The sequence below is a fragment of the Sparus aurata genome, chromosome 18 (assembly GCF_900880675.1).
Source record: "Sparus aurata chromosome 18, fSpaAur1.1, whole genome shotgun sequence".
NCBI classification, from domain to species: domain Eukaryota; kingdom Metazoa; phylum Chordata; class Actinopteri; order Spariformes; family Sparidae; genus Sparus; species Sparus aurata.
Genome location: NC_044204.1, coordinates 35455782 through 35481521, shown reverse-complemented (window position 1 = coordinate 35481521; position 25740 = coordinate 35455782). Strand labels below are relative to the sequence as shown.

At 45.1% G+C, this 25740-nt stretch overlaps 1 protein-coding gene across 2 annotated transcripts in view; it reads right to left on the bottom strand.

Annotated features, from left to right (window-relative positions):
- rxfp1 (relaxin family peptide receptor 1) overlaps positions 1 to 11535 on the bottom strand; it is a 73541-nt gene extending 62006 nt beyond the window's left edge. The window contains exons 1-2 of one of the 2 annotated variants that reach the window (XM_030397430.1): positions 11036 to 11535; positions 742 to 879 (exon numbers count right to left, since the gene is read on the bottom strand). In XM_030397430.1, the coding sequence (XP_030253290.1) occupies positions 742 to 879; positions 11036 to 11078 (181 nt within the window). In that variant the 5' untranslated portion in view covers positions 11079 to 11535. The remainder of the gene's footprint in view (positions 1 to 741; positions 880 to 11035) is intronic. The other variant, XM_030397429.1, reaches the window with a different exon arrangement.
- Positions 11536 to 25740: the final 14205 nt, after the last annotated feature.

Below are 25740 nucleotides of genomic sequence, written 5' to 3'. Positions count from 1 at the left end.
GTAGAAACTCCTCTCAGCAGAAGATGATTGATGATGCATAGAAATCGAAGTGGGCGAGTGAGAGAAACTGAGTTAAACACGAGTGGACGGACAGGTGTTGCATCAAAGTCTGTTCCCTCATTGAGATGTGTTTCCTTCTTACTGCAGGTAACGAGGCGCTTTGAAACCAACTTTCTTTCTGCTAGATCAGTAAGTTACAAAACCTGCCTGCACATTAATGCAACCAGCTGTGTTGCTCTACCCTTTCGCAGCACTGAGATCAGGGCTTCTGGGCTGAATTGAGATTCTTTGGGGTTGTTTTCTTGCTTTGGACAGTGACCCTGTTTCCGCTTTGTTGTCTTTGTGACAGCAGCGGCAACAGTGATGCCGCAGGGAAACACTGGGAGGAGGGGAAGTTGAAAGGTTGTCTGTCGCTGTTCATACCAAATCTGCCTTTAGATGAAACAAATGTTTCAGCAGTGCCACATATGGCATCTAACCACCGGCGTATTTGGTCAGCACCCTGCTTTAAAAAGCACAGAAAAGGCTGCAAGGATGGCAGCAGTAGACTGGAACCAGAACAAGCTGATTGTACGGGGATACACTTGCTGTGGATTTTGTGTAAAAGGTCTGTTTGGAAACTTCAATTGATTTTTTCCAGCGCACATGTCAGTGGTCATCTGCGTGCACCACCCAAGCTGGTACACTGCAAATGTAGACAAGAACATTTTACCAAGTGTTCAGTTTGAAACAGTGACTCACCGCAGTTCTCCTCATCAGCTTGATTTCCACAGTCATCGATGCCGTTGCAGTGCATGGGCTGAGGAAGGCACAGGGTCAGGTTGCCACAGGGGAAATATCCAAGAGGGCAGGGCGCCTTCTCCTCCGTGACATTCAGCGCTGTAAAAGAAAGCAGAAGAATCCAGGAATATGATTATGAATGTTAAATTGCAACCACTCATCTCTGTGTTTGAGAGCCCTTGTCTGGCTGACTCAGGGAGCTGCTCTTTGTGCAAAGAAATGTTGATTTGCTTTGTCTTCTTAATTGACAGTCTCATTCTGCAAACTCTTGACTTTTACTTAAGAATCTCAATCATGCTGAGGCGTCGACACAACAGCACGGACGGATAAATGTGGTGAAGCAGACTTTATATTCTGTGCAAGCTGTTAAGAGAAATTACTCAGTCAGTCATGTCCGCCTGCCATCAATATCTCAATTCCTTATGACACTCAACAACTACCAGAGCACAATTCCTGATTGTCCTCGTCGTCTACGGAGCTCTTCACCGTCTTGCTGATTATTTATCTGTTGTTTGTGTCATCATGTCTCAATAAGAACTAAATGGTTTGTCTGTCTTTTGATTCTGCATCTCTGTACAGCTTGTTGTAACCACAGTTTGCCATTAATAACTAATATTTTGTTGGAAATAAACTCCACATGCATGTATTTGTCTTCCCGACATAAGAGAGAGGTATTAAAGGGTAAATTCACCCCAGAAAATCATCTCAGATCTCTTTTAATACGTTAAAAAACAAGCAAAAGAAACCATAAAAAGACTCCAGACAGCTCGGAGATCCCACATTTATGGAGAGCCGGTGTCACGCCTCTTCTGGTTTCGCTCATGGGACCTTTTTTTCATAAAAAATGAAAAAAAGGTCGTATCTAAAGTAAAATATCTAGTTTTGTGTTGAACAGCTCGTCTCGCTCAACATACGTCGCACAAAGCAAATAAATCTGCTCATACTCTCAACTGCAGTTCTGTGAGCTGCTAATCAGACGGGGCTCTCGCTCTGAAAAGATGTTATTTACACCCTCGATGGGCACTCGAGGTTGTGCGCCCTCCTCAGCTTCAAGGCTGTACAGTGACAATATCTTTGAAAGGAGCATCAATCAACCTCTTTTCAAATCCACCTGAGATCACGGCGCTGAGACCTGGAGGACGCTGGACGAGCTGTGCGGAGACATTTTATGTTCCTCGGTTGTTTTTTAAAGTTCCCGTCTGCTTCAGTTGTTAGCGGGAATGCTGCAGCGCTGTTCTGTTGGGAAGCCTCAGAAATGTTTTGTGGACGACAAAAACTTCACCCGACTGTCCACATCTGCACGAGGGTGAGTAGATAACGACTGGCCTTTAAGAAGAGGTCACACAGAGCTGGTAATGACACAGTCAGCAGGTTGATAACATTACAGGTGGATGAACAGATCACCTCGTTTCATTTCTCTGACGAGATGTTCTCAATCTTACATCTGTAGTTGAAAACTGAACGATTTTGTAAAAAGAAAGTATTTGCTGGTTTAATTTTTACTTTTGACATTTGGAATAAATACAAACTGATAGTTGTGCTGCATTATTCAAGCTGCATATAAAAATCATCCTCCTGCTGAGCCTTGAGAGGCTGAATGACCTGCTTCTGATTTCAAACATCTCACAGCTGGCGGCCTCTTTTGACCTCCTGCTGAAAACTAAAAGAGTTCAAGTCCCCATTAAATGCAAACTAACTTCTCTGTGTTGTTCAGCTTGCCCTCACTGATGCTCTGTGTGTTGAGACATGTATGAACACATACTGCATGTCACAACATGCATTATGGAGTATTTTCATGTTAAAATCCATGGCTTGCATGCCGGCAAGATGATAAGATATGATTTTTGATATTTCCTCAGACGTGCAAAGTTATATCACAGATTTTATAGTTAAAAATCTGTCCGCTTCCATCATTTAAAACTTCTTCCTGAGTATTTCAAACCGAGTCCTCCAGTCGCAACTTCCAATTACTTCACAGGTTTGACTCTCGCGGCTGTCGTACATCAGCTTCAGGTGAACCGCCTCGAGTTGTCCTGCTGTTGTGTTCTGTTATTCTCGATAACAACGAGTCAAACATGGGCTGAGATATTTTCAGCATCTTATTTTCAGGGCTTTTTGTGATGGCTGTGGAGAAGTGACAGGAAACGAAGACAGAGATGGGGGACGACATGAAACAAAGGTCACTGGGCAGATCCACTTAAACCTGCAGACTCACGGGGGGCCGACGATAAAACTTGAATAAACAAAAACATGTTTTCAAAGGGCTCTGAGGAGTTCTGAGCTGTGCTGGAGGCTGAGTGTCAGTCCGTGTTATCTGACCTCAGTTCCACACTAATGTTGGTGAGAACGTGCATAAAGTCACGACCTTTAGACTCATGCTGGAAACCCGACCGAGTCCTTTACAAAGAAATCCAGGAGCGTTAAACAACTTAAACAAATCCTCCTTATTCTTTTATAGGCAATCAGGAGAGACGGGTTAGGTCTCATTCATCATATTACATCACAATGAGCTCACAAATGGCCCATAAATAAGGGATTAATACATGTCAATTGCAACAATTTGTTATCTTTAACCTTTCATGCTGAGGCAGTCTCAGTATCAAGAACAGACAACGATCAGTGCGATCAAAGGGCTGTTTGCTCCTTGAGATCGGTTTGACTCCCTGACGAAGGCTCGAGGCTGGAATGCATCGCAATGAGTTTGTTTTAAAGGTCAAATATGACGCTGCCGGAACAATGAAGGCATTTTAATAGTGTAAATGAGAGAACCTCAGATGATTCTTGTGATCTCAGCCGCTAGTCACTGAAAGCAAGACTGAAATCTGCAACAATTTATTTAAACGTAGATGGAGACATGACCAGAGATTTCTACGTGACGTGTAAAGCAAATCAAGACAATCACCTCAAACTATTTGTAACCACTGAAAAACAATTTTTCTCATTTTACAAAAAACAGATTTTTTGTTCTTATTTCTGTGAGGCTGAGGTAAATTTCATGCTTTTGTTTTGTCTGTAAAGTCTTGAAGGTCCCATATTATGAAAAACATGTTTTCTCTGGTCTCTACATATATAAGCTGGTCCTCCCTGAGCCTGCAAACTCCCAGAATGAGGAAAGCTAACGAGTCCTGCATGGTCTCTGCAGCCCACCCACTGGTAACACGGAGCTCCTACAGGTTGTTCAGATTCTGCTCCTGTCGTTACGTAACGAAAGGAGAGATGTTCATAGCCCCGCCTCCTCTGAGCGGTGATAGGAGATATTCGAGAGAGGGGGGCGTTCATCCCCGAGGTGAAGGTCAGTGTTTCGCAATGTCGTCGCTCAGAGTTAGACACGTAATTACTCAGTTGTTGGTTGTATAAATCAACATCAGTGTCTATATTCTGTCCCAGCTACAGAACAACAGAAGAGACAGTAGTTACGTTTCATTTTTAATGACAACGTGCCGGCTGTGGTTTGTGTTAGCTTGTATGTGTGTGTGATAACCACTTGACATCGGACTGCTTCAGTAACGAGAGTCAGTACAAAGCTGGCTTTGCCTCGACACTGACCCTCATTAAAGGATCAGTCCCAACCATACCTGACCCAGCAACTGCACCTGAGCCTCAGGTAAGTGTCGCCATGGTTTGATAGTATTTACAGTTACCTACGAGTATGGTGAAGTCAGCTGGAAACTGGCTAACTAGTACGCTTCGGTATGCTATGCAGTGGTGTTTAAAGCAAGTTTAATGTTAATAATATAACGATGGAGCTTGGTTGTCTCAGTAAAAAGTCTGGAAACATGTGCAGATTGGAGACAGAGACGATGCGAACAGTGTCCAAGAGTTTGGAGATTGTGTTGGAGACAAACACAGCTTTCGCTAGCTGTTAGCCATTAGCTACATGGTAGTAACTGTAACAACGTGTAGAACAAACTAACATTATTCAGACACACTTACCATTCTGAAACGTCCTGCTGCAGCTGCAGAGTCTGTACTTCTGCAGGAGCCTCTCCTTCTGGGTCAGATTCTGAGTCAAACTGGTTTGGCTGAACGACACCATCTCGGTGAGCCATAGTGTTACATCCACCGTAACATTAGCGAATGCTACTGCTAGCGTAAGCGGCATCGTCCACCTGAGAGCGGCGTGTAGCAGCAAGGCAGGCGGAGACAGACGGAGCTCATTAGCATTTAAAGGTGCAGAAACAGAAACAGCTGCTCTCAGTAGAGAGACTTTTAGACAGCTGACATTCAGAACCACGGATGGTTTGGGGCAATACATTTCAAATACAGTGTTGTTGGACCTCTGACAGCTGTGTGAAACTGATGAAAAACAGTATAATATGGGACCTTTAAAGACCAAACCTAAAAAAGTCTCCTGTTGAAGGACAATATTGGAAATATTGAAAATGACCTGAAGCAATACAAAGTGACTATAGGAGAGAATTAACCGATCATCAATACGTCCAGGTCGACTCTTACACTATGTTTTGAGATCTGCTGCTAAGTTCTGATCCATCCAGAACCTCTGAGGTCGTCAGGTCCAGGTCTGCTGTCAGTCCCTACAGTCAGAACTACACACGGAGACGCAGCGTTCAGTTATCATGAACCACACATCTGGAACAAACTCCCAGAACACTGCAGGTGTGCTCCAACTCGCCTCTTTGAAGACCTTTCTGTTTCACAGACTGTCACTGTGACTTTTATTATGTAGTCTTGTTTTTTTTTAAACCTTCTATTTTGGCATATTTTCCAGTTTCTAAATGTCTTCCTGCTTGTTTTTATTGTCTTTTAATGTACTGTTGTGCCTCGTGTCTGAACTGTGCCGACTTACCTGGCCTTACCATCAATTAAGGGACAAGAGATACAGTAATCATCCATTATCGGCTTTTCTTTGCTTTGGACATGAAACATGTTTACAATAGTGAGATTGCAGCAAAGTGCTGGCTTTTTAAACTGACAGCAGCTGCAGTGATGATGAATCACACCGCTGCTGCTCTGTCTCCAAACCAAATGGGGGTTGTCTTAAGACGTCCTTTGTCTTAATTAAACACGTCAAAGAATGAACCAGTCCCGTCAGTATAAACTTGCAAATTCTTGGCAAAACTATTAAACGTCTTTTTGTAGGGAGACATCCTCTAATGTGTGGGACACAGGACGCCAAATTATTGCGGTCTGAGGAACTCCATCAAAGAAAAGATGATAGTCAAGGGATCACATAATACAAGAGCGTGAGGGAACAGCTGATATATTTATGATCGGAGAAGAAAGTCGAGAAAAACAACAGCTACCGAAGAAACGTCTTCATTAGAATCTGTGCAAGTGATGCAGAAAGTGAGCAGACGACAACGCTGCTTGATTCTGTCTTTGCTTTAGACTGCATACTGTATGTGCTGCGAGGCGTGTGCCTGGGCAGCGGGCAGGAAGTCCTCCGTATTTGCATGAACCATAATAAAGCCCGTCAGTCAAAGTGTAATCTTTGCAGCAGGAGAATAGTTTTCCTGGCACAAAGGCATCGACTCTTGAGCAGCTACTGGGCATTATCAGTGTTAATGGGAACAGAAGGGACCATAAAGCTATAAGAGCAGAAGTCTTAGATCTCTGAGCTGCAGCGGCCGTCCTCGTCCTCGTGTCTTATACCGCGCCCTATGTATATAAGTATATATATCGAGGAGCAGTCACGTCTTTTCACCCACTTTTACTGATTTGCTTTTAAGTAAAGACGCCCTTTTGAACCATCTTTCTATCTTTCTTGTCCTTTCACCGCTCTCAGCCTGTTTATCTGTTAGTTCCTCTGCTGACGTGCTTTTAATTGTTCCTTTCATATTTTTACTGCCTTTAATCTCCATCTCTGTTCTTAATCCCTCTGATGTGATGTCGTCTTCTCATCGTCCTTTAATGACTTTATTCTTGTATTTTTGGATCACTTTGTTTTCTGTTTTTTACAGTTTTATCACATTTTCTTCAACTTCTTATTACTCATCTTCTGCTCTGCCGTCTTGTTTTAAAGTGAAACTCTCGCCAAAAAGCAACCAAGGCTTTATTTGTGAATGTATATGAGTCAAACCTTCGTGTAAAAGCATAATTACAACGAAAGAGGCACATTTAAGATTTACTGTACTTTCGTTTTCGGGCGAGAAAGTTATGGTGGACCTCTTGCCTGTCAGGTCGCACTCAGGGAACGACACTTTTAGTCTGCCATGACGGCGGCACGCCGGAGATGCTAATGCTAACGTGAGTTGTCCAAAAACCATCTTTTTAGTAAACTCTGTGTACACAAACAATGTTCTCAATGCTCGTGTTCATGAGTAGAGACCCTGGTGATACTGCGAGCAACGTTTCATGTTGTGTCGAGACTTCTTACTGTTTTAAATATAGAGATTTTGATGCTAGCGTCAGAGTGCCCGTAGCACTCCCATTGAAAATGTGCTTGACCCGACAAAGAAACTACGGTAAATCTTAAAAGTGCCTCTTCTGTCGTAATTATGCTTTTACACGAATGTTTGACTCATATTCAATCACAAAAAAAGCCTTGGTTGCTTTTTGGCGAGAGTTTCACTTTAACTCAGTTTGAACCGGACTTCCTCGTGTTCGACTTTTGCTTGTTTGTCATAAACAGTATTTTAAACAATCGTCTCTTGTCACCTCAATGTCCTCGTGGAAAAGAAATGTCTCAGCCTTCATCTCACGGAAGATTGGCCCCAAATTCCCAACACTTTTACGCCACTGGTTATCTGTTCTGCTCTAAATATTAAAGCTTGTCATCCCATGGTCTTTTGCTTTTGGAGAGAGAAAAGGAAAATACAAGATAACGGATACTAAATGGGTGGAAACAATTATTTGCTAGACTGGACACCCACTCAGATAGCGCTCTCTCCCTGACTGCCTCCATCGCTTACTTGATGCTGAGTCAGCCACACAGAAACCGATAAGGAAGGACTGGAGGCCGCCGGGCCAGCAGCATCTCAAAACCCGGTTTAATCAGAGACTGACAGCGGGTCAGGATCCCAGAGATCCTGAGGGCATCACTCTGTGGGCTTCTGAACATCTGTTGACTGTGACAACATAAAATATGTTTATTGGTTGCCTAGACGGCACACAGCAGTGCCATGTGTGTTTGCCTCCACAGATTTTGGTCACGTGGCTCTACCTAGAACGCAGACTTCTGCAACAGATTCCTGCCCCGACCAGCGCTCGGTATCACGAGAGCCTGAGCCGCACCGGGGCCGCCTCAGTTTATAATTAAACTCCAAGCATTGAGACGACCCCCGGGCGCGAAGCTCAGCCGGTCCACAGTCGAACTAAAGAATGCTGTTATCACTTACATTTAGGGAGGCGCAGTTAATTTAAATATTATCGAAATGGCCGAGTGCAATATCCAAATTGAAGAAGCTGCCATTTTTTGATAACGTTGAAATATATGACATAACATGGAGCATAATAATGAAGCCGTGTCGTGCTGCAGAGGTGTGTCGGGTATCACTGCGCTGGCGATACAGAACCATCAACTGACCAACCTGAACCCGTTAATTCACGCTGCTCCGGGATCATCGCTGCAACTCATGAGACAGCAACAACAACTGCGTCTGGAGAAAGTAATTATTGCCCAGCAGGTCGAGTACAGCAGCGGTTTTCAAATCTCACGGCACACCTGTATTCACATCCGTGTTAAATAGACTCTATAACACGTAGGTTTGGTGTGGTTGATATCTGAACTGATGTGTTATCTTCTGCCGTACCTGGTCCCCAACAGCAGCTTTTTCTGCTTCAACAAACTAAAGCAGCAGGTTTGTAGGGAATTCAATTACATCCAGAAGCTGAGTTTTGGTTAAAGCTGGTAGAAATACTGAGATAACGTCAACAGAGACGATGAAAACACCCCGTTGTCTCCTGCTAATAACTAATGAAAAAATAAACCAACTGGAGTCCAGTTGATGGGTTCATGACGGGGTTAAAGTGAAACTCTCGCCAAAATGCAACCAAGGTTTTTTTTGTTAATATATATGAGTCAAACCTTCGTGTAAAAACATAATTACAACAAAAGAGGCACTTTTAAGGTTTACTGTATTTACGTTTTCGGGTCAAGCTCATTTTCAATGGGAGTTCTACGGGCACGTTTACGTTAGCATGAAAATCTCTATTTTTAAAACAGTAAGAAGACTCGACACAACATGAAACTTTGCTGGTAGTATCACCAGGGTCTCTACACATGAACACGAGCATTGAGAACATTGTTTGTGTACACAGAGTTTACTAAAAAGAAGGTTTTTGAACAACTCACGTTCGCAGTAGCTTGTTCCGCTCGCCGCCGTCCTGCCAGTGGAGAAGTGTCGATCTCAGAATGTGACGTAACCTGGAGGACAGTTAAGGTGGAACAACGCGGTGCAACAAGTGCGATATCTCATGTGAATTTTCCGGCTTTTGATTTTAGTATTGTTTCTTATATGAGGCTCCTTTTTCAACTTCAAGGTCAATGTTGTTTTTCACTAACGACAAAACAACAAATTATCCCACATTTATATGGAACTAAGCTTTAGGAGCGTTCCACCTTAACTGTCCTCCAGGTTACGTCACATTCTGAGATCGACACTTCTCCACTGGCAGGACGGCGGCGAGCGGAACAAGCTACTGCTAACGTGAGTTGTTCAAAAACCTTCTTTTTAGTAAACTCTGTGTACACAAACAATGTTCTCAATGTGTAGAGACCCTGGTGATACTACCAGCAAAGTTTCATGTTGTGTCGAGACTTCTTACTGTTTTAAAAATAAAGATTTTGATGCTATCACTCCCATTAGAAAGGAATTGAAAATACAGTAAATCTTAAAAGTGCCTCTTTCGTTGAAATAATGCTTTTAAACGAACGTTTGAAATACGTTATATATTCACTAAAAAAAGCCTGGGTTGCATTTTTACGAGAGTCTTTTCTCACAGAGGCCACAACACACTGCAGCTCGGGAGGTAGAGCAGGTCGTCCAGTAATCAGAAGGACGCTCGTTTGAATCCCTGGCTCCTCTCAGCTGCATGTCGAGCGAGATGCTGAACCCCAAATTGCTCCTGAAGCACCTTACAATGCAGCCTCTGCCGTCAGTGTGCAATTGTGTGTGTGTGAACTGAATGGAACAGCGCTACAGTGAAGCACAAAAGTCCGTTCCAACAATGTGACTCTGCACCAGAACTGCCCTGACTGTGTTTGGTAGACATCATCATTTTAATAGTTGGTCTTAAAGCATCATGAGACCACAAGCAGCTCTCACTCCACACTCCGAGTAAACCCACATACTTGTAAATAAACTGGTCCACAGCCAGTGAAGATCAGATTCCAACGCTCCAAGCATTTTCCAGTCAATTGGGACTGGTTCTGGTTCTGCTTAGAATTTGAAACGATACAATTTATAGGCTGTTTTATTTCTTATAAAAACAAAATAGACAGTTAAAGTTTCGACTGGCCGGGGTCGAAGTCATCCTGACCCAGAGGAGAAGTCAATACAGCACAACACTGTGTGTTCTGTGGACATTTAGTCCTCCAGGTTCTGTTCGACTTGCTGAACTCTGCACAGACGGACGTGCACAAAACGACCAACAGAACTGTGAGTGTTACCGGAGGGAGGGAGGGATGGAGCCTCACACTGCTAATGAAAGGCTCCGAAAAAAAACGATTCAATGAAGGCAACAACTGTGCTGCTGACAACAAGATCCACACACACACACTCAAAATGCAAAACACAAAGACGCTCAGCAACACACACACACACACACACACACACACACACACACACATTAATGTAATCTATAATGCTGCTTCTGTTTAAATCCTATTTTCAGGCTCCCATGACCGGAGCGCACCGTGAGATGCCTCCCACTGATTACAGTATCTTCCTCTGCCATCATTATCGTCATTCATATTCAGGAGGTGATTACTGCTGGTGGGAGGCAGGTGATGCACACTGCCTTCAACACACACACACACACACACACACACACACACGTCTCCCTGCATGGCGCATTAAAACAAATACATAGCATGTACAGACATGTTCGTGTGATATTAGAGACATCCTGCTGACACAGCTGCGACATGAAGCATCTCACATGTCTCTCAGTCACCATCCCACCTTCATGTGTTCACTCACTGTCTGATCATTTCGTTCGGGGAACCCTCAAAGCTGCTTCTTTCTCTAAAAACACACAGTCTTCTTTCTTTCAGTCCAGCACAGCAGATATAAATCAGAACTTGTGCGCGTCAGCTTTTTAAATCTTCAGAAAGAGAAGTTGCTCAACTCACCCGACACTCCATACGCGAAAATCACAGCCACGTAAACTTGCATGGCACCACTTGAAGTTTATATTTAAAAAGACAGAAAAGGAAAAGGAAACTAATGCTGGCAGCGCAGAGGGAGCCGCGGCACGCTCGGCTCTTTCTCCAAATTGGGAACCTGTGCGTAAAAACAACACCGACAAAAGTTGCGCGTCCGGCTGATCGGAGCTGCAGCTGCGGAGGAGAACCTGCGGCCGCTCGGAGAGGTCGACTCGGTCTGCAGCCACTTCGACGCGGAGAGAAAAGGTCTACATGGCACCATCTGACGCACGAGAGGCAGCGGCAGTACAGGTGCAGCGCGCATGCAGAAAGGGGGAGTGACACGCACAGGGAGGGAGGGAGGGGGAGAGAGAGACACGGAGGTCTGAAGAAGAGGAGGGCTCAGCCTCTGGAGGAAGCAGTTGACCTGTTAATCGTGTGGTCGGCTGATTGGTATTCATTATGTGCAGTTGTGAGCATCGAGTCCCCGAGAGAAGCGTGACAATCCTTCACAAACACACATAAAACTCACGTCTGTTTTCTATTCTGCCCTTTTTAAATCCATAGCAGCAGAGTAATTTATTCAGCAGCACACAGGAAACCAGAAACAAACAAACAGCAGCCTCCCACACTGAAGGCATTACATCACATGTGACTGTTTGTCAGGTGTTGTCCTCTCACTGTTTATGTATGTTTTCACATAAAAGGCAGTCAGCTGGTGGCTCTGCTGTGACAGTCAGGAGGATCCACGCTGGGAATCGGATCCCTGTTATCTTTTCACCCTCACAAATTAGTATGTGTTCTCAGTATTTATGCTTTCAGGATCCTGATGTGCCATCCTGCAGATCCTCTCACCCACAGTCTGACAACGCAAGGAAGAGCAAACAAAGCTCGGAGATTTGAGTCAGACTGGTGAATATTTCACAGGAGCAATGGATGAAATGATTGCTTGTTATGTGAAAGGGGTCAGTCGTAGTAACAGACTCAAACAGAATCACACGGCTCGGTCTCTGTCATTTTCACAAAAACAGCAGGAGGCTAGCAGACAGACGGTTAACAGTTATCTGGTGAATTTAGCCACACATCTCGCACAGAGCTGCCCAAAGTCGACCTGCCAAAAGGTTTCGTGACACAAATTGCTCCCTCATTATTCTTCTTTTTTATACTCTGAGCACGGTGGGCTGAGAGATTACACAGGAAATCAGTAAATTAAGGGAACTTGTGGTCAAACTACAGAAGCCCCCAGAGTCAAGAGTGAAAAACATTCAAACTAAGAAAGATTCTCCTGTCACCCAGGAGAGAAAATAATCAGACTGGAACTCTTCTGTCTCATTTGCCTCTCTGGGCTTCCATAACGAACCATTTGCATCTTAACATCAACACAGTAGCTGTTCGCTCTTCACCCCTGGTCCTCTATTAGATTACAGTTTTTGTGCTCCAAGAGAAAAAGGTTTGGGCGCCCCTGACGTAGCAGGTAAAGAGCCACATGTTCCCGTCAGGAGTTGGTGAGTTGGTGGAGACCGAACACAAGTCAACAGACGTTGGACTCGACTTGCAGGAGACGAGACTCCAGGTAAATGTTATGTTGCTCCGTCGCTGCTGGAAGTGTGAAAAAACAACAGTTTTCTAGCTTGTTAACCACAATTGATGTATTTAAATCCAGTGCAGCCATGAAACGCTAAAGCAGCTTTTCTGCACACGAAGCATAGATTCACGTAGGCTGATTCCATTCAGGGGCGTTAAAGGAGACAGTGGAGCGCCCTGCTGTGAAACCATTTTTAGCAGTTTAGTCTTTGTAAAGCCTCATATTGTCCGATCGTTGTACACAAATGAGCCCTGAGGGTGTTTGGCAAGCTACGGTAGCCTGTAATTCTCTGGCAGTCAATAAATTGCTCGATTTACACCAGTCAAGGCATCCCATCCCAAAACACATCTGCAAATCTTGTTTCTGTGCTTCGACAAAGAGAAAGCGTGTTTATTTTTAGAGCTCTGCTGCTTTAGCGTGCAACATTTCTCTGAGATTTTGGCTGTTGTGTGTGTTCACGCTCTGATTTACAGCCTCACATCCAGATGTTAAAACACGAGCATGACTTGGCAGTGTGGCGTTCGACATGTATAGCTTCTCTGAGACTAGAAGAGAGCTGATAATTATGTTTTTTCCCAATTAACGTCAGCCTAATTATGCGCGACGTAAGCCTGGAAAAGCACTTGCTCACTGGCTGAAATGTGCTCCAGATAATCAGGAGCGCAGCTATCATCCGGGACACAGAGAAAAGGGAATTTTGACTGAATCGACTGCACTTTAATCTGACTGAGCCAGCATGATGAGTGAAAGACGAGGGTGAGCAGGATGTAAACATGTTGCATCATGTGTTGACGGGATTGTGTTCAAAGAAATCATTCTTCTTCTTCTTTCCGGTGTTGGAATTCCTTTTTGGCGCCGTATGGACGTGACTGGGGAGTGTTCTGATGGCTGTGCAGAGTTCAGGACACCTGAGAGCAGAGTCCTGTCGCTCCAAAGCATTCTGTTGAAGGTCGGAAAAGTTTCTGGTTCTGATTAAATGTTCATTAAGTCATCGATTGTCGTCTCATGAGAGCCCGTCCGCGGAAAACAACCACACAGGTGGAAACTGAAAGCAGGTTATTACGACTTATATCTGGTTTTGTTGTCAGGCGGCGACCTCTAGTGGTTGTAGTGATTATTACATCTGAAAAAGAGGAAGTGTATCAATTCTGTTCTTGGATAAAGATTCAGTTTTGGAAGTAATACTAGACATTGAACCAGGGAGCAGATTTTCTCAGCCAACTATTCTGGAAACAGCTGTAAGAAATTTTTTTTTATTTCCTTCCAGTTTCACTACTTCAGATTCTCTAGAGAGAAAAACGACTTTGTTGCTTTGATATTCAGCCAGATAAAGAACAGATGCTCGCGTAGGCGTGAGTGAGACCTGAACTCACAACCTCATTTCTTCTGCAGCCTTGGAAAAAAATATCCTTCCTGTTCACTTACAACATTGTTTTGACTCTCTGCTTGATAAACATTTGTAGCTAACAAGGTCGTTTAAGGGCTGAAATAAAACCTTTTTTAAAGACTGAAATGACTTCGACAGGCGACATCACAGAGTGGAATCTGACCCCGACACTGAATGAAAGGCGTGACGTCGCATCAGCTGCACAGAGTTCTGCACAGCTTGACTCTTCTGTGTCCAAAGCTATTAATAATACAGAGGAAATTAAAAAGCTTTAACAATTTGCATGAAAATGACTTTGGATTTTGCAGTTAAAGATAAAGAGTGTTGTGGTTAAAGGAATGCACAAGTATCTCGTATCTAATGACGGCTGCAGAGCGGGAGCTAATGCAGATTTTGTGCTGAGGAGACATTTGGCAGGCTGGAGCTGAAGCCGTCGTCCTCGCTGTGGATTTAGTTGCTTGAGTTGCTTTTCTAGTTGGCTGCATATAGAGCAGCATGTAGACACACTACAGCAGTGAGAAGTGATCCTCAACCCTCAAACTGACACACTGATTGCAGATGGAACCGTTTTCAAATCACAACTTCATGACTGTTGAACAGAAGTTAAGTTCATCGCCATAATTAAACAAATGAGTCAAGAAAATGTAAAAGAGATGAATAAAAGCTGACAGGTTGTACTTGTCATGTCGCGTCATAACAGCCGTCCTGCAGCATCTTACAAACTGCTGAAATGTGTTTTCATATCCGCTCGACACACATTTTGTCTGTGCGTCTTTTTAATTATTGATCACTCCTCGAATTCATTGATTTCCAGGAAGCCGTCACACAAAATGCATAATTTATCAGCAATTCTGACACCAGACAACTTGAAACCGTCGTCACCGACTTCTGATGTGAGCCGAGTTCACTTCTGTACGCGTCGTCTCTCTCTGAGCTCTGTGGGAGATCACGAGCCACACAAACACTCTCATATCTCTCCCATTCAAAATGACTCTTTGCATTTTAATTGCATGTAATGTGCAGTTCTTTGTCCCCTCGCTGCTTTTGTGCCTGAATGTGAAGGAATTTAAAAGTTGAAAGATGCAGCCGGGAAAATCATTTCAGGTCTCGTGCTTTTCTGTGGTTGACTGGAAGATCCTTGAAATACAGAAAACAGCCGTAATTCTGACTGATTATGTTTGACAATCTTCTTTTGCTTCATCCAGTTCACAAGTTTGGTATGCAGCAGACACTTTTGGCCCTAAAAGGTGATGTGTTAAGGCTTTCGATCATAATCTAAACTCTTAACAAGGACAGAGACAAAATTACACAAAGAAAAGGCATCTAAGGCATCTCAGCGGAACAGCGTCGGGCTGCTCTCAGGGATTTAAAATGGTAACCCTCCGGTCACGTGCCTGCTTCTCTAACCTTCAGGCCACTAATGCCTCCGAAATCTAAATGAGTACTGAAAAATATCAAGGGCTTGTTCTGATGTACAGCAAAAAAGAGAAACAAGGAGTTTTGGAAAACACGGGGGAATTAGCTGTCCAATTAGTTTGATTTAAACAGACCCAGGCTTCAACCAGTGTTGCTGTAGCAGCTAGCTAGGATAGCTGTAGAAATATAGAGGAGGAGGAGGAGGAGGAGGAGGAGGAGGAGGAGGAGGAGGAGGAGGAGGAGGAGGAGGAGGAGTAGGAGGAGGCAGCCACATCCTGCTGTGGGAGAGCGAGCCAGGGCAGAAGCAACAGGTGAGAGTGACACACCTTATTCACTCCAGCAAGCAAGTCAAATAACCCTTCGATATAAAAGTTAAATCTCATATTAAACTCTTTTTTGTGGCAAAAAGTCCACAAAAGGTCCAAAAAGGCTCAAATCCATTTATATCCTTTAACAGAACAAAAGGAGAAATGAGTCTGAATGAATTTCAGCAGAAATCCTTCAGTTTTCTGCTGAAATGAGCTCTGACAGGCCTCCAGCTGGCTGCCACATCTAATGATCGGCTCTGTGATAACCTGCTGAGACAAACAAGGAAAGTCTTTACAGACATTTCTTGTCTTTTCCTGCCAGAAACAGTGACTGACACAAACACTGGCGACAGTTTGGGGTCCGACTTCCTCTGAGACATTGCTGCACAATTCACCGAAATGTCCAAATGGCAGAAGATGCAATTTTTTGATAAAGACAGAATATGTGAAGAAGCAGCGTTATGATGTGGTGTTGTAGAGCTGCAGAGATGCTGCGGCCTACAAATCTGTTCGTTTGTTTGGTTCACAGCCGACAAATCTTCCTGAGTTTAATGGTTCTTTCAAGGAAAGATGCGACAAAAAAAGATCACGCTAATCCGAACAATCGCAAATCTGTTTTAGTTTTGACCATATTGTGTCGTCCTACAGGAACACACAGATAAAGAAAGTTAAAACAAAGGCCTCTCGGAAGATAGAAGATGGATTTACCTCCAGGCGTTCGGCTGTCAGAGGGCTGGCGGGTGTTCAGGGACGAGTTCTCTGAGCGTTTTGGGTGGCGCTCTGTACTAAGCTCCAGATTTCTATCTTCTAATCTGTGCCAGCTCTTTGTGCTGTATATGGAAACGATTCTCAGCAGAGTACATTTAGCAGCCCTCGACAGACTAATGTAAAATGAGGAAAAGGAAAACATCAGCGTGCAAAAAATAGAGAGGCAATCATTTATGAACAGGATCAATCTTGCGAATTCTGAAGCCGAATCGTCTCCATTTCATCTGTAGCTGCAGCAGAGACCACACATCGCAGCCGAGTGCCATTCAGAGAGGAAAGACGAGACTTTATTTCTGAGTATTTAAAGTCGATTGAGTTTACGACACGTTTGTTCTGATGCAGAAAGCTGTGAGAGGGATTTTCCCCTCAGGGTAACTGATATCAAAAGACAAAGATTCACTCAAACTGCTCGAAAGCGAATGATTCGTCTTCCATTAGAGCGAGAAGACTCCGTTTATGTAAATGAAGTGAACGCACGGTGGTGGCTGCACGTGATGTGTACTCAAACACAATAACACAACAATTGCTTTCTGATTAGCTTGTTACCATAAATACATAAAGCGATCACTTATTTATGACTGCTGAAGAACTTCATCAGCACTGAAGAACTTATGATCCAGAGACAATTATAGAAACTAGGCAACTGGTCCAGTGTACACAGAATATCCATGTTTTATTCATGCAGCCTCCCGATGGTTGTGGGGTCTCATCCGAACGGGATGAGAGTGATTTCATCTTCACTTCTCCTCAAAATGAAGAGAATAAAATGCATGATGGACAGAGTGAGAGAAACAGGATACATGCAGAAGATATTAAACTTGTTTTTAAAAGACTTCATCAAAAATATTCTGTATCAGATGCATCGATTCTTCGAGTGAGTCGTCTGGCAGTGTTGTAAAGACGAGTTATGCTTATTGTTTTAAAGCCTCCTGAGTGCGGATCATGCAGCAGTCTATTGGCACATAATGCTGCATTATATGTTTGTAATGTGTTATAGATCTTTGTGGACAAAATCTTTGTGTGCTCGTCTTTGAAACGGTGGGAGGATTTGTAAAGATTAGTCAGAGATGAGAGCCAGAGTCAACACGCCAAGTGCTGCGTCGACTGAGAGGCTGTTTGATATTCATCCTCTTTCTTCTCTGGTTCTGTCTCCGTCTCGTCTCTTTCTCTGCACCTCGAGTTTAATCTTCGTCACCTGCTTGTCCATCTGACTTCACACGTGGCAGTCAAAGAGAGCGATCAGCCTGTGTGTGTTTCTGGTTCATATGCTGCACTTTGGGCTAGAATCAGACACAAAAGGCAGAGACATGTGACGGACAGGACACCAATAAAGAACAAGGTGACACTGAAGTCTTTGAGGAGCGGACGACCTCGTGCACTCAAAATAAACCACAGTGCCATGAAGGACCATCGATGGCCTTTTCATGAGATTTGAGGACGATATGTAAATAAAGAAATATAAATATATAAATGTCTGGCTCTCAAAACATTTATCTTGTATTCTTTTTTTCACGTTTACTGAACCAAAGAACTGGATCAGGTGTCTCAAGACAAACAAGATCATAGAAACCCTGCTGACACACAGAGAGTTCTGCAGGAGAGAGCAGATTTCTTTGGCAACCCGACCCGACCCGACCCGACCCAACGAAAATAAGATGACAGATAAGATGATTACAGAAGTTGCATCCTTTCAACCAACTGAATTCAATTTAAACTAAAAACTGACAACATGAAAATAGCATCTTGCATAACTTTTGTCTGCAACCATCACAATTATTGTAAGAAAAGTTTTGTGTGTTTTTTCTTACCTGTGGTTTGTTTCTGTGTGAGTGTAAAACGTATTCATAGATCAGCTTATAATCTAAATACAAATCTGACTCTGTGCTTTTCTCATAAAATGCAATATGAAGCGGAATTACTGAGCAGTCCAGCCACGATAAAAACCACATAAACCTCAATTCCCTGATGTGTGTGTTGTGCACTGAGGCATAAAGTAAACTGCTTTTCACATAACCCTGAAACGAGAGAAACCTTCAGAATATCACAGTCGGCGCTTACGTGTGTCGTTTCAATACAGAGGACAGTATCATTCAGAGGAACGGCCCACGATGTAAACAGAGACGAAGGTGATAAAAGAAAATGTCTTTGTGAGAAGACTCTACAGTGAGCAGAGAGAATACACTGGGGTGTGCAGATAACGCAGGTGACGTCATTTGCAGCCCACTTTCTACCAACGAGGTGATGGAGCTGCAGAGTAACGGCCTTTACAGTAATGTGCTGTAAAGAGCTGCTGTGTGGTTATCAGACTGTAATAGACTCAGAATAAATGGGACGGCAGCAATCTGTTATAATTTGTGAGAATCTGAAGCTGCCCGTCATCAGCAGAGTGTTTCTGTGGCGCCTTCCTTATCTCCGGCCGATGTGAACTCTCGACCACCAGGCAGCAGGGAAAATGAAAGAGCGGTGATTTAAATAATGAAAAGACAGAAACGAGTTTGCGGCCATTTCATTTTCAGGGGTCACCCTTTGTGAAGCCGTGGGGAGCCTGAGGGAAACCAGATGGAATCTAAAATAAACAGGCCGTATTGTGTAAAACTACAGTGCACAGTTTATTGTACAGTCACTGAAGAATCAGTCATGCTGAGGTAAAAGCAAAAGCACAATAAAAGATTTACTTGCAATCTTTTGTAAAAACAGCACAGAGGGCACAAAGGATCAGACTTAAAGGAGCACGATGTCGTTTCTGATTGTTTCTGCACAGAAAACCTGAATAATCAAACTCTTCATTCTCATCACTGAATAAACAAACTCACCTTAAAGGACAAAAACACAGTTTATACTGTTTTACTTTGTGTACACGTGGCGGACCCTGCCACCGTGCTAGCTTCAAACTGGGACATTATTTTCTTCTGAGAACAGCTCGTTTATTCACTAATTAATATTTCAGTTTGTATTATTACTTCATTGATATTGTAAATATTAAAATGCTGAGTTTGAATTCTTGTGTGGGTCAAAAGTAATTAGTTACTGATATAACTTGCCCACCCCCGAGTGATACAGCACCTGTTCAGCCAACTCCTTTTAGACCTGAATGCTCTTTATTGGAACCTTAATTAAATTTGCAGGGGGCCAAACTACATAAATGCAAAACGGCTGTGAGTGGAAACAAAGTCCGCCGCAGCGAGAGCGGCCTCCAAACTAGATTCCATTACTGCAAGGTCACCTGCAATCGTCTCTTTTCTCGCAGCTGGACGTCAATCTTCGTGGGTATTTGATGATTTACTGCGAAGTAAATGAGGGCGAGTCAACTTTGGACTCCACTGTCCTCTTTGTGAATCTCCAGAAACTGCGTCCGGCTCTGAAATTCAGTTTCTTGTTTAGCTGGGGTGCACGCTGCTTCACCGGCACGACGCCTCTCGTCCAACACCGGGGTTATTACTGAGTATCACTTTGCTGTGCGGCTGAATGAGATGCTTCAGTCGATCACAAGGTGTGCTGGTGCTCGTACAATGTTCATGCTTCAACTAACAAACCTTCAGCTCTTGAAAGCGACCCTGACTGTACAAGAGCTTCTCATTCAGCTAATTGTGTCCCCGTCCATTGACTTTGTGCCCTCCATCTGGTTACCTGGAAATCAATTATAGCCCACTATCAACTAGACAGCCTCAATTAGTGTGCTTCAGAGAAGTCAGGAGGAAGGAAACAGGAGGCTTCTAGGGGAGCTTAAACTGCAGAACTCTCATGATTATTAAATCCATATTACTGCAATTTTGTCATCACAAAAAGAATCATTAAACTAGTTTTGCAAATGTTTCTTCATTAAGGCTTATTCTCCTCTTGTTTTTATTCCCCTCCACGTCTCTCTGTCCAAGCATCTGTCAGTGTTTCGTCTCCACTGCTGCCGGCCTCACGGCACAACGTCTCTCTAAATCAGACACAACGGTCTCGACCTGCTCTTAAGGAGAAGTCTCATGGGGTAACTTTTGTGATTTGGCCGCCGGATGAATAAATTGTCTTGATTTGATCTCGGCTCCTTCAGCGAGAGTTAAAAAGAGCCCAAACATTTGCCTCCATAGTCGCAATGTCACGGCTTTAATTAGTCCTCGGGGCGACGTCGTCCGCAGCTTTCACACATTCAGGATTGATTTTATTCAGCACAGTTAAAGCTGCTTTTTATTGCAGCCTCATTTCTGTTGTGTGTGCTGTTGATAAAATGATTTTTTATGGTCTCTCTGTATCGTTTCTATTCAGTCGCAGTCTATGATGCCAGTAATGGATGTATATGTTTTGCACAGAGGACTGAAGTGAAGTGGACTCAGAAGCAGAACAGAAAGTGTTGCAGACTCTGGATCCATATGCATTTTTCTTTTCTAATCTTTTCTGGCCTCAGCCATTCTCAGTCACAGCACTTAGTGATAAATGTGATGACGATCAGAAAATTATCCTCCACCACTGTGAAGGGAACGAACAAACGAACAAGAAACCTGAAAAACAGGCAGCAACAGCTCACAGCCAATCAAATCACCCTGAAGGTGAAAGAAGCACCGCTGAGCAGAGAGACACTGGGGATCTGCACACGAGGAGAGGGAAACACACGGGCGTGAGACGGCGTCCAGCCGTAGAAAAAACACTGCAGCAAGAACACGAAGCGAACAAAACCCTGGAACCCTGAACGCTGAGATAAAACACTGAGGGTCAGCAAGAGCACAGGTGTAATCACTGAGCGTGACATAACAATCTGGCACTGGAGCGGTGGAGAGACCAGGCTTTTATAACTGCAGGTGATGAGCTGATGAACTTCAGGTGTGTCTCAGGAGGAACTAGTAGCCACACCCATGAACACACAAACAGGGAAGGGGAAGGAGCAGGTGAGGGAGAAGGAGGGGAGGCCAACACTGCGACACCCGCTCCAAAAACCTGTATTTGTCTGAGCAACTTGGATTGGGTACCTGAATACTCAGCTACAGACCTGGAGCCAGAACACATCTGATCCATGTTCCTGATCACTTGTTTGTTTGTGATAAAGTGTGAGGTACCTGAACACACTTAGACACTTTGATGCTATTCGATGCCCTCCACTGCAGACGTTGCCATGGTTACCCTCTGGCCCCTCCGAGTGGCACTTACATGAAGACCAAGTCAAGAAGAAACGAGTACAATTAAGTGCATTCTTGTACTTTTACTACTACTGGACAACAGTTTGAACAAGAATCCAGCAGGTTGAAATGTTTTCACACACAGATGACGGCCAGAGAAATGTGTCTGAAAAATCTAACAAACTCATAATGGTTTTAAAAGCGAAGAAGAAAATAATTTGAAATAATTGTGATTTTAATTTGGCTGACAGATAAAAGAAAACATCTGATCCTGGTTCAGCCTTTGTCCTGTGTGAAGGTACAAACTGTTCTTTGTGGCCACAGACAGACTTCCCACAATCCAGCTTCCACTTTCTGCACTGATGGTTCTGAGCTGCATTGTCATTTGTGATGGACAGTTTCTTCATTCAGAGTTTGTAGACGGAGGGGTCATCTCATGTTTTCTGGCTGATGGTCTTTGTTGCCACGCTCCTGCAGTTTTCATTCAGCGGCCACGTTTGCCCCGCTGATCTTCAGCACTCACACGTCTGCCAGTTTCTGCCCGTCTTGCTGTTACTGACTGTGCAGAAGCCTGGCTGCGGACTCTACCTGCTGTGTTTGCAGCGCTCTTTTTCTGCTGCCAGCTCTCCTCGACATTTCCTGAGTGCCATTAACACGTTTCACAAAGATATTGCAGGGTTCTTGTAAATGATTGCATATAGGTCTTCCAAAGGGTTTGTGTTAAGAAAAACAAAAACAGCAGCAGATTAACCTTCTCGTGGCTGCGTGTAGTCAGACTTGTGTGAAAAAGTGCGGAACAACCGGCCTGAGTAGAAACCAAACCGATGAGGTGCAGGTGGAGGCACACTGGGAACAGGGTGGTGCTAACGGGACTGATGTGAGACAGATACGGGGGGATAGAAAGTGACAAGACACAAGAAATCCACAAACCAAAAAAAAAAAACAACAAATCACAACATTGTTTGCATGCAGCGGGCGGAACTGGAGGGGACGAGAAGTGGAAATAGGATTGAGCTTCAGCCTCACGTTACGAGCCAGTTGTTCTGCTGTCGTCTGGAGGTGTGTGCTGCTATCACCACGCCACAGAGCCGCTTCTGTCCTCAGGCGTCGTCTTCGGCACTTTGTCACAAACAATACCAGCTATCAGTATCAGCAGTCCAACCCAGAGACGGGCAGTAATAGAACTGTATAGAAACAGCCATGTGGGTCTTATGTAGGTCATATAGAAGCAATTTAAATTGAGGCTGTTTCATTACCAGTTGGAATGTTTGATATGGACGACATGTTGTTTCTGATTTTCTTTGCTCTGTACCAGTTTCCCTCTAATGAAAAGGCTCGGCTCAATAGCAGAACTAAATGTGCTGGAAAATACATTCTTTCCTCTTAATTAGGGTTTGCAAATAGTAGTTCGATCTTACAAACAGTGAATACGCACAAGAAAATGTTTTCGCAGAAGTCCTGCATCCTGCTCTGCAAAACAAATCGCAGCTGGAATCACTCGAAGTGCCACTTAGAGAGAAAACTGCCTTGGGCAGGTGTCAGAGTTAAAATCATGAAGAAAAAAACAAACAAGAAATGTATATTATACACAGTGTTGGGGAGACTTTAACCACATGCAGTTGAACTACACAGCTTAACTGCAATCTGCTGTAACTTGCTGGTAGTTAAACTACATTCATATTTTGTGCTGCGTCAAGTATTTTAACGACTTTTACTCAATTAACAAACTACAATTTTGGCCAATAACATGATGTTTTTATTAAAAAAAGAGATATATAATATAAACTTTATTTTATTTCTCTTTGATGACAAAGTGGATGAGGTGGAAGCCTTTGTGAAGTAACCAGATGAGTCCCCACAAAATGATTTCAAATCTCTACCTGACATGTCCAAAGTGTTAGTGAAGTTCAACACTGGTGTTCCAGCCAGTGCAGCATGTGAGCAGCTTTTTAGTGTTGGTGAAGATGTTTTAGTGCCAAACAGAACCGGCTGTCTGATAAAAACTTTGAGGACTGCTCGTGTGTCGTGTCAACAGGTGATTCTGCCCTGACATCTAGTTCTACTGCCTCAGTGTTGGAGCCTCTGTGATGTAACCAAACATGTCAGCTTTTGTTCTTTAAAAATAAAACTTGAGTTGAGAGGCATATTTCTGCTGGTATGTGAATTTTTTGTGGGCTGTTATATTTTGTTTCATGTACAACATATATTGATTTATTTAATGCTGAGTTAAATGAGTATAATGAGTATAAGAAGTTGCTAAAGCTACTTTTTTTAGCAGTAGTTTTACAAACTCCATTTCTCCAGGAGTAGAAATGGAGTTTGTTCAAACTGCTGCCAGGCTGAACTACATGTAGTTTTACAAGCTAAACTTGCAAAGTAGCTTCCCCGACACTGATGATATAAGATACAAGAAATAATAATGTTCAGTATAAACAGCACAAGATTTCAACACCGAAACACAGGAGGACCGGGGGGAACACGGGAGGAACGAGGGGAACACGGGAGGAACGAGGGGAACACGGGAGGAACGGGGGGAACACGGGAGGAACGAGGGGAACACGGGAGGAAAGAGGGGAACACGGGAGGAACGAGGGGAACACGGGAGAACCGGGGGGAACACGGGAGGACCAGGCTGAACAGGAGGACCAGGGGGAACACAGGAGGAACGAGGGGAACACGGGAGGACCAGGGGGCACACGGGAGGACCGGGGGGAACACGGGAGGAACGAGGGGAACACGGGAGGACCGGGGGGAACACGGGAGGACCGGGGGGAACACGGGAGGACCGAGGGGAACTCAGGAGGACCGGGGGTAACAGGAGGACCAGGCTGAACAGGAGGACCGGGGGGAACACGGGAGGAACGAGGGGAACACGGGAGGACCGGGGGGAACACAGGAGGAACGAGGGGAACACGGGAGGACCGGGGGGAACACGGGAGGACCGGGGGGAACACGGGAGGACCGGGGGGAACACAGGAGGACCAGGCTGAACAGGAGGACCAGGGGGAACACAGGAGGACCAGGCTGAACAGGAGGACCAGGGGGAACACAGGAGGACCAGGCTGAACAGGAGGACCAGGGGGAACACAGGAGGACCAGGCTGAACAGGAGGACCAGGCTGAACAGGAGGACCGGGGGGAACACGGGAGGAACAAGGGGAACACGGGAGGACCGGGGGGAACACGGGAGGACCAGGGGGAACACGGGAGGACCGGGGGGAACACAGGAGGACCGGGGGGAACACGGGAGGAATGAGGGGAACACAGGAGGACCGGGAGGAACACGGGAGGACCGGGGGGAACACAGGAGGACCAGGCTGAACATGAGGACCAGGGGGAACACAGGAGGAACGAGGGGAACACGGGAGGACCAGGGGGCACACGGGAGGACCGGGGGGAACACGGGAGGAACGAGGGGAACACGGGAGGACCGGGGGGAACACGGGAGGACCAGGCTGAACAGGAGGACCAGGGGGAACACAGGAGGAACGAGGGGAACACGGGAGGACCAGGGGGCACACGGGAGGACCGGGGGGAACACGGGAGGAACGAGGGGAACACGGGAGGAACGAGGGGAACACGGGAGGACCAGGGGGCACACGGGAGGACCGGGGGGAACACGGGAGGAACGAGGGGAACACGGGAGGACCGGGGGGAACACGGGAGGACCGGGGGGAACACGGGAGGAACGAGGGGAACACGGGAGGACCGACGGGAACTCAGGAGGACCGGGGGTAACAGGAGGACCAGGCTGAACAGGAGGACCGGGGGGAACACGGGAGGAACGAGGGGAACACGGGAGGACCGGGGGGAACACAGGAGGAACGAGGGGAACACGGGAGGACCGGGGGGAACACAGGAGGACCAGGCTGAACAGGAGGACCAGGGGGAACACAGGAGGACCAGGCTGAACAGGAGGACCAGGGGGAACACAGGAGGACCAGGCTGAACAGGAGGACCAGGGGGAACACAGGAGGACCAGGCTGAACAGGAGGACCAGGGGGAACACAGGAGGACCAGGCTGAACAGGAGGACCAGGCTGAACAGGAGGACCGGGGGGAACACGGGAGGAACAAGGGGAACACGGGAGGACCGGGGGGAACACGGGAGGACCAGGGGGAACACGGGAGGACC